This window comes from Amaranthus tricolor, chromosome 6 (genome assembly GCF_026212465.1).
Source record: "Amaranthus tricolor cultivar Red isolate AtriRed21 chromosome 6, ASM2621246v1, whole genome shotgun sequence".
In the NCBI taxonomy this organism is placed as follows: Eukaryota; Viridiplantae; Streptophyta; class Magnoliopsida; order Caryophyllales; family Amaranthaceae; genus Amaranthus; species Amaranthus tricolor.
In genome coordinates, this window is record NC_080052.1 from 7707252 (window position 1) to 7727278 (window position 20027).

At 29.8% G+C, this 20027-nt stretch overlaps 1 protein-coding gene across 1 annotated transcript; it reads left to right on the plus strand.

Moving 5' to 3' along the window:
• The first annotated feature begins 4917 nt into the window (after positions 1-4917).
• On the plus strand, positions 4918-11264 carry LOC130815850 (UDP-N-acetylglucosamine transporter UGNT1-like). The gene is made up of 10 exons (XM_057682351.1): positions 4918-5307; positions 8807-8883; positions 9074-9235; positions 9339-9472; positions 9827-9957; positions 10053-10097; positions 10329-10426; positions 10579-10686; positions 10777-10833; positions 11032-11264. The coding sequence occupies exons 1-10, from the start codon at positions 5202-5204 to the stop codon at positions 11104-11106; spliced, it is 993 nt and encodes a 330-aa protein (XP_057538334.1). The 5' UTR covers positions 4918-5201; the 3' UTR covers positions 11107-11264.
• Positions 11265-20027: the final 8763 nt, after the last annotated feature.

Consider the following 20027-nt stretch of genomic DNA (forward strand, 5'->3'; position numbering starts at 1 on the left):
ATGAACGAAGTTTAGTATAGAGACATATATAAATAAAATTTATAAAGAGTATTGCAAGGCTCTAAGAAGTTGTCAGTTGCTATTTTTCAGCTATTTTTATTAATATTAATGATTAGGATGATAATTTTAGATCAATATATTTTTCATAAATAATTTCTTACTTATGTATAAAATATTTTCTTTAAATGAAAAATATATTTTAAATACTTAATTTAACTTTCAATTCATTTAGGAAAATAAATTATTGCCAACACACGATCAATTATAGTCAAAATATTTGTTTATTCCTTTATATGTCGATCATTTATAAAAATAATGCATAATTCCAAATTTATTTATAGTATGATACTTAAGTGTTGCTTTAATAATAATTATACTAAAATAAGATATTAATTAAAGGATGACACATAAGATATCTAATAACCAATAAATTTAATCCACATAAGCAAATTACAAAGAGATCACCATTTGAAATTATTGCTTCATCTTTATTAAATAGTATGATATGATGATAGGACCATGTTGATTACTTTTCGCTTTAACAAAGGTGGTTTGAATCATTTTGTTAAAAACATTTTGTTTTTGACCAATACCATTTTTGTTACTAGGCTTTTGACTTGAACTTAATAATCTATTGAGTTCTTGTTCTGATTTGACAAATTTGGCAAGAGTATCACTTTGAGATTTACACTTCCTAATTAGATCTTTTTCTTCTTTTCTAATAGATCTTTGGAATAATTTAGAGAAACGAGTTTTCTCTTTGAAGCAACGTTATCATCCCTTAGGGCCCTGACCAAGTTATCATGACCAATTTTCATAGTCTTGACCTTAAAATCGAAAACATATTTTGACTTTATTGAGAATCCATATCTGACTTAGAAGAATCAAAATCATCAAATTCTTTCAATAAAATTTTGTCTCTAGAGTGACTTTTAAAAACTTTGTTTTTAAGAGAGTTTATTTTAAGAGTTGAATTTTCCTCATTTTTAAGAAGGTTTAACAAGATATCTTTTAGCACTTCCTTAGGTCCATTAATAAGATTATCTATGGTTACCTCAATAGGAGTTTCTAAATCCTTTATGGAGCTTTCATGTGCCATAAGACAAAGATCATCACTATCATTCTTCGACTCACTAGAGGAATTCGAATAACTCCAAGTGGCAAGCATGACTTTCTTTTTGTCATGCCTTTAGTCATTCTTTCAAGTATTTCCTTTTATCTTCCATTTTCTTCTTGGGGCAATATATAATAAAGTGATTTGTTGCACCATATTCAAGGTAAGTTAGTACATTAGATTTAGAAGTTCCTTCTCATTTTCAATATTTGAAAGAGACCACGAGCAACTAGGGTAAAGGGATCATCATCATCTTCACTCTTTTCTTTGGATGGGGAGGGTTCTTCCTCCTTCTTGGCCTTGAGAGACATGAGCTTCACTTTTGAAGGTAACTCTCTAACATCTTCTTACATGGTAAGTTCATGAGTGAGAAGTTTGCTAAGGAGATCGTCAAGGGGTAGCTTTATGTGAGTGTGAATCGAGTGAAAATCTTCTTGATGAATTCATTAGGAGCTATTTAGAACAATTTTCACTTGTGGAGAAAAATGCTGATCTTAATTTCCTTAACTTGACTAGTGCCCTCACAAGTAAAATTGAAAGTTTTGGGACCCTAACTCCATGTCTTTCAATCATAGGCTGTCTAGGACATTTTTGATAATGTCCTAGATTTGACAATCTTGATGAATGATGAACATTTGCATAAAGAGAACGCCATTAAGCAAAGTTGTTTCCTTAGAATATAGCAAGATGGTTAGAAGCACTTCCTTAAGCAAAACCACTATCAACTTGTGGATTCATAATGAAATGCCTCAATGATGGTTAAATCAAGATTTTATGATTTAGGCTCTAATACCAATTGAAGAATCAATAAAGACTTTAAAAATAATCATTGATAACAATCAATGTGATCACACATGCTTTAAAAGTATACGCCTTAAAAGTGATCACATATACTTTATTTAAAACTAATCACATAAGCTTTAAAAGGATCACACGGTAAATAAAAAATAATCACATAGGCCTTAAAACTGATCATATAGATTTTAAAAGTAATCACATATGCCTTAAAAATGATCACATAGGCTTTAAAAGTGATCACTTACAATAATAAAAAGTGATGACATAAGCTTTAAAAGTGATCACATATGTTTTAAACATGATCACATAAGCCTTAAAAGTGATCAAATATGCTTTAAAAGTGATCACATAAGGTTTAAAAGTGATCACATAGGCTTTTCAAAGTAAGCTTTAAAAGTGTTCACATTAGTCATAATTTAGGACGGTTCTATTAAAAAATTTGTGTAATTATAACGTACGCAAAAGGAAGCAAAAGTTGGCAGCTACACCAATATGCTAGTAGAAAAGATGTGCATAAAGAGCAATGTAGAATATATGTATATATTAAAGTACAAATTGAGTGCATATATTGATATAACACAATCCTAAATGATCTTAAGGTATAATCTCCTTCAAATGGGATAAGATTTTGTTAGATATTTGAAAGTATTATATTTATCATCATGTGATCTTTTGAGAAGAATCAATTGTATAAAGGCATAATCACATACAAATGGTACAACTAAATGATGCATATAATAACAAGAAGTACACCATGTAATTTGTTTTGATTGGAGGATGGCATGAGAGAGGGGAAGTGCTAAAAGGTGAGTCAAACACAATTTTTTTTTTCAAAAGGTGATATTTGCGCTTCAGTTGAAAAAAGAGATTGAAGATTAGTTCTCCTAGCCACTAGTCCAACTAACTAGGTTGTTTTTATTGTAAATTGTAAATATTTTAAACTGTCCCGTTTGTATAAGACCGTCTCACAATAAGACGAGTCCATACAAAAGGTTTATTATACTAAAAATTTTTATTATTAGGCTATTTGACCTAAGTATGAGGCACGTCTCACGATGAGATCGTCTCATACAAGAATTTGTGAATTTTAAATAAACTATATATAGCTAAAAATTATAAAAACTAATTTAATAAATTTTATGTGTATTTTTCATATAGGGAGGATTTTGATTTTTTAGTTTCAATAACAAAATATAATAATGGACTATTTGATTCTATACGTTTTCTGTTTAATTACTAGTTACCACTATAAATGAGTGTCTCTCTAATAATCTATAATCTATATCCATATAGACTATAATATCTGTAATTCTCTACAATAATAAAAAAAGTATGAGTTAAAAGAAAATACAATAATTGAGTAAATTTTTATAGAAATGATTTAGTTGCCTTTCATTTCATCATTGTGAGAATAAATACACAAAGTAATTTAGAGTTTTAGGTAACTAAATAATTACAAAAATCTAAATAATTCACAAAATATACAAAATATTCTATTCTATCACACCCCCGCAGTCGGACGCTGAGACTGGATCGAAATCATTAAAAAGGACTTGCGAAAGACCTTTAGTAAAAATGTCAGCAATTTGATAGCGAGATGGAACATAAAGCACTCTAACATCACCAAATTCAACTTTCTCTTCCTTCCTCACATAAATCACTCACCCTCAAAAATGTATTGCATGCCTCCAAACTTATTAAAAACCTAATTGTTGTTCGTAAATTTACTAATGATTATATGATTTTCATTGATTTGATCATTTTGGATTTTCATCATCGTGAGAATAAATACACAAAGTAATCTAGAGTTTTAGGTAACTATAATTACAAGATAATTACCAAAATAGAAGATATACAATATATTTTATCATCTTTGTGATTCACCTTTCTATTTCAAAATACAATAATTGAGTATCTTTGTGATTCACCTTTCTATTTCAAAATACAATAATCAAGTATTTCTATATTGGATTTATGTTAGTATGTTACCAAATAGGAGTACAATAATAGAGTATCTCTATCATTTGAGTTTCAAACAAACGAAACAAGAATATAGAGGAATAAATCATATAAGTATTTAATAGTTATTTCAAATTACAATCTCTAAAAAGAAAAGTTCAAAATTAACATAAATATTTTCTATAAAGTTTTACTATCCTTTAATAATGAATTGAAGTACTTGTTATTTGCACTCTTCAAAATGATCTTTAGGTGTTTCCATGTTCAATGTAGCAATTTACGTAGTTGTTAGTAGTTTAAATAATTTAAATAACTAAATTTAAAAATATGTAATTATTTTTGCTAGTTGCAATTTGAAAAGCATTTAATAGTGCATAAAACTATTTTTAGAATGTTACAAATTGTAGTATTTAAATGAAAAATTCCATTAAAAATTTTTCTTAACATTATTATAAACAAATTGTATTCAAACAACTATACCTTAGCAATTAATTTTATAGAACAATAATAGATTATTAAGTTTTGGAAAAAAAATGAGATTTGGTGAAAAGATAGTACAGTTAGGGTTTATATTATGGGGGAAAGTTATAAAATAAATGTAATTTGATCTAGTGAAACGAATAAATAGACATACAACAAGGTTTAAGCTTTGTAATTAACATTTTCAAACGTTTACTGTGTAAAAAGGTCACGAAGAAAGAATTTGATAAACTTTAGGGTTATTGCGTGGACTTTTAAAAAGCTTTTATTATCACATGAAAAACTCAATACCTTAGGATTACCACGTGAAATTTACTCCCAGTTAACAGCTACCTACATCTTACAATTACTTAAGACATCTAATAAGTACTAATAACTTTTTGGCGCCTAACAAACACATTTCTCATAAATCCTTAATTAACATAGTAACATCTTTATGGGAGCATTCTTACTCTTTTTTGATATCATCATAATTTTCTAAAATTTTATTCTATTTGCATTTTCAGGCATAATATATTTGAAAAATGACAAATTGATAATCCTTCTCAAATATTTAAATTTTATATTGCAAACACAAAAGTTATGATTTAGTGTATAATCAATCATATACACTTTAGTTTACTCCTATATAAATCCTTGTTTTGAGAACCAAAACAAAAGAACCCACCACATAAACAAACTGCCTTTTTTCTTCTCATTTCTCCTTCACCTCCCACCTCCTGTAAAAAGGTATTAGTCTCATCTTTTGCAGTTCAATTATTTCTGGGATTACTGTCCATCAAATTCCTCCCAGAAACAGAAATAATTTTGACAGAAAGTTTGCATTTTTTGACGTATTTTTAATTACACCATGGTTTTATTATCAAAGAAGGATCAAAAACTTCCCATCATTGATGATCATGATAATCAGAAATCAATGGGAATGTTTGCTGCCATTTCTTACATGTTATGTGCAGGTTTTGTCCAATTTCTTATCTCTATTTCCATTGTTAATAACATATTTTATGTTGCAGAATAACTGTATTTAATGTCCAAGTTCATGTTTTATGTGGGTATGATTTGAATTTTGTTATAGACTAAGTTTTTTGATTGAGTTATTTTTTTAACATAATTTTTATTTTTCCTATTTTTATTATATTTGTTTGTTTATTTAGTACTACCTCTATTTCACAATATAATATTCGCACTATTTTTATTTAACACAAGTATTAATGATAAAAGTATAAGAGTAAATATGATATGAAATAGGATAATTTATGAGTAATCAAATGACCCATTTTTTTTGCACATTTTTCAATATACTAATTAATTGTTTATAATTAAAAATTATAAAACTAGATATTAATAAACCTTATCTTGAGATGAATCAAACAAGATCTCATTTGATTATGTTTTAAGGCATGAATTAAAAATAAAATATATATTAACATTAATTGATGAATAGTAACCAAAAAGCGAATATAACATTTGAAAAGAAACAAAGGAAGAATAATTTTCTCGAAGTGAAAATTGCATTAATATATGTTTTGATTGAATATATTGAACATTTGTGTAACTCTACTTCGCATTGTAGTCCACGCAATTAAAAGTTTTGAATATTTACTAATATTTTTATCTATAACAAAAAAATCTTCATTACGAAAACATAAAAAATGTAGAGTTAAAAACATTGATAATAGATCCCTCTTCACTTTATACATGCTTTGAGTAACGAACAAATTGTGCCAATGGTGACCAATAATTTAAAATCACCCACTTTATATATCACTTTATTCATGCTTTGAGTAGGTATACGTACCATTTTATAGCCACTAACAAATACCAACATACCCTAATTAATAGTTGTCATAGTGCTGATAGTGTAATACGGGTTATACTACCTTAGCTTTATGATACGCACATCATTTCGACTTCACATAAGTATTAACAAAATGATAAGTTAATAGCAAAATTTCATTATTGTATCTAAATATTGACAAAAGTATAAGAGTAAATAAAATATAACGTTGGAATAAAATAGGAATAAATAGGATAATTTGTAAGTTATTTTATGATCTATATATTAATGTTGCAAGTATTATAAAATAGATGAAAATAAAATTGTTCCAAGTATTAAGAAAGAGAGACAACATAGGAGTTCATAGGAATTTAATAAGGCAAATTAAAAGAAATGGAATATATATATATATATATATTAATGACATTTGTTAGACCTTTTAGCTGCACAATAAAAACATACCAAAGTTTTTCACAATATAAGAACTAGTATATTTCTCGTAAATGTCATTATAGATTTTGTACCAATTACATGTCACTAAAGGCCAAATAAGGTGTGACTAAATCACTTCATTGTGGAACTTAAAATAAAAACAAAAAATTATTACACTAAAGATATAAATTAGTGATTTTTTTTGGATTCGACTAAATTGTATGTCGCACAAAGTTAATTATACAACTAAAATTTGATCAAACACCAAAATATAAACACTAATGAGGCCGGATTTTAGAATTGGAGGCCTAAAAGAAGATATATGAGATTATAATTGATGACTGATACTCAAGCAAATCAAATATAGAAAAGCAAATTACAAGTCTAATGTTTTTAAATGCAAATATTCTATAACGTAAGATGAACATTATATTAAATTATAACCAAATATAAATTAGTAACATGAATAAAGATTCAAATCATAACAAAAGATTTTAATTTCTATTACAATGACTCATGATTTATTCGATTGTGGTATATTTAATTAACATTAATTAAATTATTATAGTATATATTTCAAATTAGCAAAGGAGTTAGATTAAAAAAATGCAATATGAGGGTTTCTTGAAACTGAAAATATGTGTAGCAAAATATGTGAGATAGAAAGAGCAATAAGATTTATTATGAAAGACAAAGGTGTATTATACGTTGTTTCGTTATTAATTGATGGTTTTCTATCCTATTTATAAGATATAATTAAATTGTTGTATGAAACTGCCTACAAGCTTATATAATCAACTTATTTTTCTAATTAGTCACTTTAAAATTATAAGTAATTATTTTAATATGTAAAATATATATAAGTCAGCCTAATAAAAATAGTCTCATTTAAGAATTTGCGTTAAATTATTCCTTAGAATTGTAGTGGACCTTTGTCTTTATGAATGTGTTCTCCTTTTCCTGGGTATATACTATATAGTATATAGTGTGTTCTCCTATTTGTAGTACAATTATAAAAGTGGGATATTATGGATGGTTTTTAAGTGCAAGGTGCCATCAAAGATACCTGCTAGGAGTAGTTGCATTGGTCATTAGTGGAAGCTTTGGCAGAAAAGAAAAAAGCATTTGCATAAGGAATCTGTGTTTGTGCGATCAATTTAGTACAGTTTTACCCACATGATGAGAAGACTCGTTTAATTGACCTAAGGTAGTATTGAGGATAAGAAATATTTATGTATTTATTATTTATCAATTACTTATAAAAAAATATTTAATTATATATCAATATTCACCAACTACTCTGAGGATAGATGTAACCAAGCTCTAATTTGACTTATTGATCAAGAGTTTGACATAGAAAGTTGGAAGGATTGGACCCAAGAACTTGAGTTTGGCAAGTCATGAATGCAAATTTTCTCCGGAAAATAATGGTGGTTTGTGCCCTCTAGTGTTTTACATGATTCGCTAATTTCCTTGTCAATCGTGTGAGGATCGAAAAAAGTGAATTATGGTTGATTTTGGGCTATTCTTGGACAAATTTGAGCGAATTGTAAATTTAAAAAGCGAATTAGCTAGCGAATCATAGTGCCACCACATTATTGTTAATAATGGTCGATCTTCCCCCAAATCAAATTGTTAACCAAAAGTTGCAAAATTAAAAGAATCTTTGGACTATATTTTTGCCACTTTAAAGGAATCGTAAAATTAAAAATTAATTAGCTTTTGTTATTTTACACTGTTCGTGTCTGCCTTAACCTTATCGTATCTTTTATGAATTTTATGTATAGTTTCCTAAATGAATGATCTATTATCAGTGAACAGATAGATCGTTTATTTTGCTGAAAGAAATCAAGAATCTCAATTCCGTTTAATTGAATGATCAAGTGATTGGAATTTCCTTAAAATCTGATTGCTGAGGTCAACTAACTTTTTATTCTGGGATTATGTGTTACTTATTAAACACAAGTAATTTGCTGATAATGGGTAACTAACCTAATCCAAGTGTTATCTAACCTGTCACACATAATTCGCTAATTGTGTCGCTAATGACGAATTAAAATAAACCTAAAATAAAATGTCAATGTTATGACTTTAGCTCTAAAAGTCTAAAATAAAAGTCTAACATAATAACAAACAAGGGATAAGATGTTTTTTAGCCCCAAAATCTCATTATAGGTTTCTACTGATCATATTGTTACACCTAAAACTTTAAATTAAGTTAATTTGTTATGTTAATTGTTGTGCAGTTTTGCTGATTATGTTTAACAAAGCAGCTGTTTCTTCTTACAAGTTCCCATATGTCAATGTCATCACACTTCTTCAGGTAATTATGCCTATGTATATGTTTTATAAGGTTACTAAAAGACTTAAGTCATTTCGAACATGGGTGAATCGGGATATTAGTCACATGTGTGTTGAACCAACACAATTTAATATCACTATAATTTTTTAATTAAATGACTCGGCCATGACCTTAGTTGGCCTGAGACTAACGAGTGGAACATCGATGACAGTTAATATGCTCGTGCTTTTTTCTCTATGTAATGAGACATCGGAAGATTATTTCGTTCACAAATGACGGATCCCTTAGAACCACAGACAACCCAATCACGCTTGTGCCCTTGAAGAAGCTTGTTCAGACACTTCCCCTTGCAGTATCATACTTGTTATTTATGGTATATCGTCTACAAGAACTATGACTTACTAAATATTATAAACAAGTTTTACTTCTAAACTTATATAATGATTGTTGTCTTGGCATGGTATGGTCCATTAAAGCTAGTATCGATGGAATCTGTACGTGGTATAAGTGTTCCCATGTACACAACTTTAAGGCGTACAACTGTGGCTTGTACTATGGTGGTTGAGTATCTTGTAGCAGGTGAAAAATATTCTCTTCATGTTGTTGCCAGGTAAATTACTATGTTCCTTTCAACCTTGATCTTACTTGATAGCTCGGCTAGTATGAGAGCGTCTCACCATGAGATGGACTCATGTAGTCAGTCCATTTCTCTAATTGTTCATTATAAGATTGTAAGTGATCACTTTAAGGGTATAAGTGATCTATAAAAAAGCAATCACTTTGAAATTATAAGTGATCACTTTAAGGATATAAATGATTATTTTAAGACGCAAAATACACATTGGGCCAGGCCAATATAGCTAGATAGTCTCACTATGATATATTGGGTCTTCAACCATAAGTTTAAACTTTTGGTTAAGATGGTTTCTAAAGAGCACTTTTAAGGGATTCTTCCTGCTATCAGTGTGGCTATCATCATACTTGGTGCATTTGTAGCGGGAGCTCGAGATCTATCATTCGACTTCTATAGCTATGGTGTTGTGCTCGTATCAAATCTCTGCACTGCGATATATCTGACCTCCATAGCTCGTCTTGGTATCATTTAATCTTTCCCACCATAATCTTTTCGATTTATCCAGTTCTTTCATTTTTTTTCATCTCATATGATTTAGTTTTTTTTGTCTTCTTAGGACAATCTAGTGGTCTAAATACATTTGGCCTTATGTGGTGCAATGGTAAGTGTTAAATAGGAGTTCATAACTTTCAACATATATATGATATCCTTCTTAAACCATATTGGTTTGAACTTTGTTACTTGGATTCTGCGCTTCGCCTCACTTGTGTTAGATCTCCAACATCCGACTTGGGTTTAAGCACTTGATACAAGTAATTGAGGTAAAATGAAAAATTCGAGTACAAAAGTATAAGAGTACAACAATCCTAATATACTGATAATTTCGATGTAGGAATAATTTGTGGGCCGATTTTGCTTCTATGGACATACATCCAGGGCGATCTTCAGATGCTTATTAGCTTTCCTTACTTGTCATCCCCCGGATTTCAGGTTTTTATCTTCACTCTACATTCATATCAACGACATGCCATTATCCCAATAATCCCAAGTAGTCTTTCCAAGGCAGGATGTAAAGGTTCAGATGTACGCATAACGCATTATTCTTATTCTTCAATTTATGAATGTGTTAATTATTTTTACAGGCCGTCATGTTGCTTTCCTGTGTGATGGCATTTTTTTTGAATTACACTGTCTTCTGGAATACAGCCCTTAATTCTGCTCTGACTCAGACTATTTGCGGCAATTTAAAGGTGTTTTTTGACTATAAATACCTTAAGGAAACCTTAGTATTACTACGTATTATACTGGTATTTGACAATCATCAAAAACTGTGTTTGTAGGATGTTTTCACTATTGGAATAGGATGGCTTCTGTTTGGTGGCCTTCCTTTTGATTTGGTAATACTCAAATTTGTTGTGACGTTCTCTATTAATAAGGGTCAATGAAAACAACCGCTTTATTATTATGAGCATATGGTTTCCTAAATCTAACCCTTAAACTCGAACTAGATGGGAGCAATTTAAAGTATTATTCAAATGATGAATTGTTTTTTTCTCTATGTCCTTACCGCACCTGTAAAATTGTTTTGGTCGCAGTTCAATATACTAGGTCAAGGCCTTGGATTCATCGGCTCATGTATGTATGCATATTGCAAACTCAAAGGGAAATAACGGTTTTAAGGTCGTAAATTGTAACTTATAGTCGTTACTATAACTTTTGTCTTTATGAAACTACATTAATACTATGATACGAAATCAATCACTTGATTTTAGCATAGGGTAGTTGTAAGTTGAAGTATAAGTATGAGTAATATTTTATATTTTCCAAATTACATGTTTTACTTGTGCTTTTGGCTATACCAAAAATTTTTGCAAATTTTGTTTGGAAAATTTCTAATAAATGTTGTACTTAATGTAGTAATCATGCAGAAATGGTCTTAATGACCTAGGAATAATGGTAGAGTGTTTTGCTATGTGAATTTGTAATTGAAATCAAAACTGAGAACCTCAGTGCAAGAACATGAAGTTGAAGCATTAAGTCAACTCATCTAAGATATACTAAGACGATTCACAAAATATGGACAACGTTCTTCCTAGGTCATGAATTGCTTTTAACAATTGATAAATCAACAATGGAGTTCAAGATCTCAATTCAAAATCTACAATGGAGAAATATAAAAGATGAGATATGGCTTACGGCCCGTTTGGTAGGTGGTAATAAATGGTGATAATGAGAATGAAAAACTAGAGTAACTTTGGTTGAAAAAATCTCTTGGCTACTTTAATGGTTGTACTTGTCCAACTTCAATAATCTCATTTTAGTCATAAAATTGATTCCAATGTATTACCATTGAGAGAGGTGGTATTAGGTGGTAATGAAAATTTATAAACAAAAAGACTTTTTTGGGGTCAAAGTTTCATTACCATTAGAATGATATGAAACTTTTGATAAAATTTTACACTATAAATCATTCTCATTACCATCATTTAGTACCACTAACTAAACGGATTGTTAACGGATTGTTAGTGTTTATGGCAAAGGGTAATACAAATCAATGATTAATTATTATGGATCACAATTAATTGAGGGTATTGAGAATGTATTTATAGCGATTGATCACAATTAATTATTCGAGCACATTTGTTGCTCGTATGAACACGTGGGTCTTAATAGTAAGGAAGCTTGAGTGCAGATGTAATATATATGACACAAGATATCCATTACAACATCAACAAAATGCTAATATTAATGAACCTTCAAGATATATTTTGTTATGGGTCCAGCCTAATTGAAGTAAAATGTTCTTTGTTTTGGTCCATTTAATTGGTCAATTTTTATTACATTTTACTAGTTTGGATTAAGTCTAATTTAGAGACTTAAATTGTGACTTCCACTAGAAGTTTTAAAGGGGTTATCTTGTGGTAAACATGTGACTAAGATAGGGGTGAGTAGTTTTAAGAACAACACACAAAATAAAGAGAAAAGTGAGGTTTTCATTTTCGGAGTTTTTAGGGCAGGCTTTAGTAATCTGTCCGTTGCTAGAAATTGCACAGTTGGATCATTCTCAAATTTTGGCAGCTTGTTCCTGACATCAAGAGCTTCATTTTGAATGGTTGGATCGTTGTTTTGAGCTCTAGTTTGGTCAAAGTTGTCTCTGAACAGAAGTGCTGTTTTTGGGTGTTTTCTACTTCTCTTGTTCTCTAATTCCAATGATCTTATTCTTTATTGTTGTTGGTGGGTTGTAGATTGTTGTGAACTACATTGGGTTCATTTTACCATCAATTTTATCATCAATAAGAGAATATTAAGGGTGGACTCCTCAAGAGGTCTCGTGGTTTTTATCCTTCACATCGAAGGGATTTTCCACGTATAATTTGTGTGTGTTGCTTGCATCCTATTTCGCTTATTATTGATGCTTTGTGACTGAAATATTGTTGTCCACATTTCATATTCTTGTTGTGTGATATTTTAAGTTGATTGGTTTGAATATGAAAAGAATTGTCTTGAATTAGTGATCTAGTGAGAGTAGTAGTGACCTCTCCTGTACCTTACATATTCACCTCCCGTACTGTACATATTCACCATACCGTTTTGAAGTAGTTTATATATATTTTTCTTAAATTTTATGTTTTTGATTTATAAAACAACAAAAATACACCTTAATATATTCCATCTTTGATAATGTCACTAAACTTTTACTTATTAAATTAGTTAATATTTTAAGCATAGTATTGGCAAATATTATTTTTGAATATTTAGGGGTCGCTTAAATTGAGAGTAAATATTTATGGGGTAAATAAAAGTCAAATTAGAATAACAAAGTTAATTAGATAAATGATTAATGGGATTTGATTGTTAGAAGATAATGAAAAATAAAGAATATAACAATTAGTTCCCTTATTTTGGGTAGAAATTTACCCTAGGGAAGGGTTGGAGAATTCTTTACCTCCTAATGAGGGAAATCAACCTCTTTTTTATTCATCTTTTTTTTATTTTTTCTCATTCTACCTTTATTACAATTATTCAATAATTTTATTTGCATTTCTAAATAGCTTAGTTACATTAGTTTGACTTTCTTTTATCCTCTTAAATATTTTCCTCTCAATTAAATCGAACCCTTATCTATAAAAAATATTTAAGGACTCTTATATTGGACTACATCATGACACCCAACAATAGATACACAGCAAACATTTATAGACTACGTGAAGCATGCAAGACTAATTAAATTGAAAGGTGCGCTTAAATAGATTACATATAGTGGAAATATGAGGACACTAAGGCATTATTGGTTGATGTTATAGTCAATTTAGACCTATTTGGTCCAATTAAAAATACTTCCCAATGCTTTCATATTCTTTTTAAAATTTTCAATATAAGTGATGGGCTCAAAATCTATAAGTATAATAAAATTTATATATGTTGAGATGAATCTAATAAAATTCTCTTTTTAAATAGAATATTTCCTGTACAAACATAATAGGGCTTGTAATGAGTAATATTTACTAAAGATAAGTTTTATATATTAAATTAAAGTTGGTTTAACAAAGTATATCTAACTTAAATAAAAATAAAATAAACTCAATAAAATAAAGTCAATAAAGATAGCTTTAGTAAAGTATGATAAGTTGAATCAGGTGAAAATCAATAATGCCAAAAAACATGAATAGCTAAAATTAAGTTTATTTAGTAAACATAAGTTAGATTAAATAAAAACACGAATAGCTAACATTAAGTTTAATTTCAAAAACATTTTAGAAATTTAAGGTTTTTTTAAGGGCATTATTATTTGTCGCCACCCTTTTCATTTTATCGCCACCCCCCCCTCCTAATGAAATTACGAATTTGCCCCTGATCTTTAAAAATTTACAAATTTGCCATTGAGTTAATAACTTTTCATTTTCATTTTTTTTAATTTTTTTTAATTATTTTTATTTATATTATTATTGTTATTATTATTATCATAGTTATTATTATTATTATTATTATTATTATTATTATTATTATTATAACGGTTATTATTATTACGGTTATTATTATTATTAATAATAATAATTAATAATAATAATAATAATAATAATAATAATAAAATTAATAATAAAAATAATAATAATAAAAAAAAATTTAAAAAAAATACCAATCGCACAAAACGTGCGACTGACGGTCGCACAAACTAGTCGCACAAAACGTGCGACTGAGAGTCGCACAAAACAGTCACACGTTTTGTGCGACTGGTATTTTTTTTTTAATTTATTATTATTATTATTATTATTAATTTTATTATTATTATTATTATTATTATTGTGGTTGTTATTATTATTATTATTAAATTATTATTTTTGTTTTAATTATTATTGTTATAACTAATGTAAGAAAGAAAGTGTAAAAATTGACAAACACAAAACACACAGAATTTACATGGTTCACCGACAATGTGTCGACTACATCCACAGGCAGAGGAGAGAAAAATTTTATTACTATAGGAAACCCAGAATACAAATATTGGCTAGATTACAAAAAATAGGAGTTTATAAATTACTCCAATACAGAAAACCTTAGCCAAAACAAATTTTTTTGGGATGATGCAAAACTAATGCCCAAGACTCCTTTTATAAGGAGAAGAATAACAGGCCTTTGTTATTCTTCCGATGTGGGATAATGATAAACATTAATCTTCCAATGTAGGATAATGAAAAACATTAATCTTCCAATGTGGGATAATGAAAAACATCAATCTTCCAATGTTTGTCATTATCCCACATTGGAAGATTAATGTTTTTCATTATCCCACATTGGAAGATTAATGTTTATCATTATCCCACATCGGAAGAATAACAAAGGCTTGTTATTCTTCTCCTTATAAAAGGAGTCTTGGGCATTAGTTTTACATCATCCCAAAAACATCTATTTTGGCTAAGGTTTTTTGTATTGGAGTAATTTATAAATTCCTATTTTCTGTAATCTAGCCAATATTTGTATTTTGGGTCAACTCTAGTAATAAAATTTTTCTCTCCTAAGCCTGTGGATGTAGTTGACACATTGTCGAGTGAACCATGTAAATTTTGTGTGTTTTGTGTTTGTCAATTTTTATGATTTCTTTCTTACATCAGTTATAACAATAATAATTAAAACAAAAATAATAATTTTATAATAATAATAATAACAACCACAATAATAATAATGATAATAATAATAATAACTTAAAAAATGAATTAATTAAACTAAAGAAATTTTATAAGTTAAAATTCAAAAAAAAAATTAAAAAAAAAAAAAAAACCAGTCGCACAGAACATGCGACTCCACTGTGCGACTCGAGTCGCACGTTTTGTGCGACTGTTTTTTTTTTTAAATTTTATTTTTGTTTTTTATAAAATTTTTATTATTATTGTTATTATAATTATTATTATTTTTGTTATTATTATTATTATTATTATTATTATTATTATTATTATTATTATTATTATTGTTGTGGTTTAATAATAATAATAATAATAATAATAATAATAACAATAATAGTATAAATAAAAATAATAAAAAAATTAAAAAAAATGAAAATGAAAAGTTATTAACTCCAATGGCATATTTGTAAATTTTTAAAGTTCAGGGGCAAATTCGTAATTTCATTAGGAGAGGGGGTGGCGATAAAATGAAAAGGGTGGCGACAAATAAGAATCGGGTTTTTTAATGGGTTAAGTACCTGCTTTGTCCCGACATCTGACTACAGTCCCAATATTATTGTGTTTAGTTTATTTTGTACAAAAGTTATACTTTAAGAATCATAGAGACAAATTGATTTGCTTTTGGTATTCAAAATTTTGTGTTCTAAGATTTTACTAAGTCTAACCAATTAATAAGAGATTAGGTCATAAACTCATAGTTGATCAATATTTATCCATTAATCATTAAAAAACATGATCATGTCAAGATTATTGGTTACTTGGTTCGCCAAGTAATCAAGACAATGATTAAGAGTCTTAATCATGTGTGTTAGTGTAAGTAAGAAGAGTACATAGTACTCCTTTAGAATTAGTTGTTTTTGAATCAATCAAGTACATTGTACAAAGTGTTAGTGGATGTTTGGAGTGCAAACCTTGGGCACCAAGGCTCCCATTCAGAGCTAGGATATGAGTACATTGACCATTAATAAAGGGACCAAGGGACACGTAGCATGCAAGAAACAAGGACAAAACAACACAACCACAATTCGGTCGAACGAGTGAGCTAGTATCATGCTATTCTGCCCCCTTCTATACATATTCTGCCATGAGATTACGTGTCCCATTTGATACCCTTATTCCTCCTATAAATAATCTTACTTAGCCTAGCATATGAGGTACCAAAGTCTTATTGTAATAGTGCAACCTTCTAGCTTAGTTTTCTCCCTAATTAGCTCCTCTCTTCCCTTGCACATAACCTTCATTGTATTCCTATCAAGTTTGTATCTTCTCCTTTCAACACATAATATAATCTTAGGCTAGAATGGTGGATGTAGCCTTTGATTGGTGAACCATGAAAAATAGAACTATATATATACTAAAAGTAAGATGTACAAAAAGATTTGACTTGGTATGATCTCAAAGCGGTCCTGCTAAGTAGGACCTCAAACCCACAACAAAAAGCTACTAGACGGTAAGCCAACCAATAACCAAAACCCGTTCATCTAAGTAGTAACTCTCTCATGTTTTATGAGACTCTCCCAACTATTTAAAAATTATTATTGTTTACAACGTTCTGAACCATAGGTTTTTTGGATTCAAAAATAGTTTGGTTGCATTGCATCCTGATTCCGTAGATCATCTCTGACAAAGAAGTCACTATCAACTTTGCTCTATCTGTTTTCTTCCGGTTTACCTTGTGCATGCGCTAGATCTCTTCTTCAAAGGAGTCCACTATACAGGGCATGCCTAAGAAACTAAACAATCCAACTCTGATTTCTTTGTTATAGTCATTGATTACTTACTTGCTTTTTTACTTCCTATAACTAAGACACAACATAAACACCAATCTAACATTCATATTGTTATCCATGAGTGATTAAGAGCACCTCTCCTTTTAGTCGGTATTAGAGCTAAGGGTTATTTGGGGTTATTTGAGGTGTTAGTGGATGTCATTTGAAGTCCAAGATGTCAACAATAAAGTTAGACATTGAGAATTTTGATAGGATCAAAATTTTCAGCTTGTGGCAACTAAATATGAAGGCAATGTTGATGCAAAATGGTGTTTGTAAGACATTTGAAGGTGACAAAAGGAAGCTCATTGGTATTAGTGAGGGTAAATGGAAAGAAATGGATGGAAAACCTTTATTCTCCATAGAACTTTGCCTCTCCAATGACGTCTTAAGGGAAGTTGTAAAGGAGGTAATATCAAAAGGGATTTGGGAGAAGTTGGAATCACTCTACATGGCCAAGAGTGTTACCAACCAACTACTGTTGAAGAGTCAATTGTATGATCTCCGATTGCAAGAAGGTAAGCTTGTGAAAAATCATCTTGATGAGTTTTACTCTATAGTTTTGGATTTACAAAATATTGAGGTTTCTCTTGATGATGAAGACTTGGTCATTCTCTTATTATATTCCCTACCCCTTCTTATAAACATTTTAGAAAGACTTTATTATATTTTAAAGGCACATTATGTAGTGAGGATGTTAAAAGAGCCTTGAATCAAAAGGACTTTATTGAATCAAAAGTTTACCATTGAGTCTAATGATGCTTTTTTTTTATTAATGAGTCAATTAGGAACAAAAGAGACATGAAATATAATTATTGTAGGAAATTAAGAAGGATTGTTTGGAAGTTGAAATCAAAACAATCTGATGAGTGCAAGTCCAAAGGAGCTAGTTCCGTCGAAGCTAGCTATGTTGAAAAAGAATATGATATTGGTGCTCGTGTTGTTATTAATGAATACAAGGGTGGTGATTCTTAGGTTTGAATTCGGGATGTTTTAGCATTCTAGTTTCTTCTCAACTTATTAAACGGTTAATGGAAGAAAAATCACTATGAGCAGTGAGGATAGTTCTCGTTGGAGATGTTATATACATTATGTTTCATGGTGTTGTGAGAACATTGTCTGGAGTCCTCCATGTTCCAACATGAATAGAAACTTAGTTTCCCTTAAACTTTGGATAAAGAAGGTTTTAAGTGCATTGAGGAAGGTGGAGTTCGGAAGATTGGCAAAGGTCTTAAGTTGTTCATGAAGTGGTCCTTTGATGATGATGGCTTATACAAGCTTATTAGTTCAACCTTAATTAGTTCAGTTTGTGAAGCTACTCCTTCAACCAAGCATGTTGATGATGATGTTTCTATTGATGGCATAAGCGCAATACCAATATCTCCCAAAAAGTCCATGGATTTTCTAGACTTGTGGACTTGGTTGGTAATTAATCATACTCTTTTGTAATCCCTTAGAAGGAAATGTGGTGCATGTACTTTTGTTTGTTTTGTGCACATGTTTATTTTTTTCATTGAATATGTATCTCTCTAAATATGTTTTTTGGATGTTGTTGGATGTTAAGGTGATGTTTTGTGACTTAGAGAACAAAAGTCAAGATGGATATTGTTAGGATTATCGGTGACATAGTTCACCAAGTAATCAAGAAAATATAAGTGTCTTAATCATGTGTCTTACATAGTACTCCTTTGGGATTGGTTGTTTGGGTATCAAGAAAGTACATTTTAATAAGTGTTAATGGATGTTATTGAGCACCAAGGGTCCTATTCAGCGCTAGGACATGAGTACATTGAGCATAAATGAAGTCAGGGACCAAGGGATTGGTTGTTTGGGAACAACATAAACACAAGCCGCTCGAACAAGTAGCCTAAGCGCTCAGATGAGCAGGCCAAAAGCACGCTATTGTGCCTTCTTTGGTGCATATTCTGTCTTGGGAACATGTATCCCATTTGACGCCCTTATTCCTCCTATAAATACTCTTACTTAGACTAGCATATGTGAGAGCAACCTTCTAGCTTAGTATTCTCCCTAATTAACTCCTCTCTTTCCGTACACATAACCTCTATCGTTATTCCTATCATGTTTGTATTTTCTCCTTTACAAAACATAATATGATCCTTATCTAGAATGGTAGATGTAGCCCTTAATTGGTAAACCACCTTATATCTTGTCTTCTTCATGTCTTTGTTATTTTCATTCATTACTTACTTGCTTGTTTTGTTCCTAAAACTAAGATACAACACAAACACCCATCTAAACTTCATATTGTGATCTTGGAGTGAGTGAGAGCACCTCTCTTTTCAGATAATAAAAAAGTTAACTTAATCAAGTAAAGCACTTTCAGTTAATGGTTTAAAGATTGGTCCATCAAGGTATGTATACTTTGCTTATAGTAATCCGAATGGGAGATGTAATGCCATAGGAAGGAGATAGTCTTGGGGCTAGCTTTTCCATGTGCATTCCTCCATCCTTTAGATGTTTTAGCGACCTCAATGGGATGGCAAAGTCATTAATTAGCCGTATGGGCCTGAAGTTGAGAAAGTAGAAGACTACTCGGAGGAAGGGGATCAAGAAGAGGACCCATGAGAGGATATGGGCAAAAACTTTGATGCGGACTCAAGATCCGATGCAGATTGTGCCTAT

Excerpts from the sequence above, each read along its gene's own strand:
- LOC130815850 (XM_057682351.1), top strand. The coding sequence starts at position 5,202 with ATGGTTTTATTATCAAAGAAGGATCAAAAACTTCCCATCATTGATGAT. Across the intron at positions 5,308-8,806 it reads TTCTTACATGTTATGTGCAG|TTTTGCTGATTATGTTTAAC; the intron begins GTTTTGTCCAAT and ends ATTGTTGTGCAG. Across the intron at positions 9,236-9,338 it reads TATCATACTTGTTATTTATG|CTAGTATCGATGGAATCTGT; the intron begins GTATATCGTCTA and ends GGTCCATTAAAG.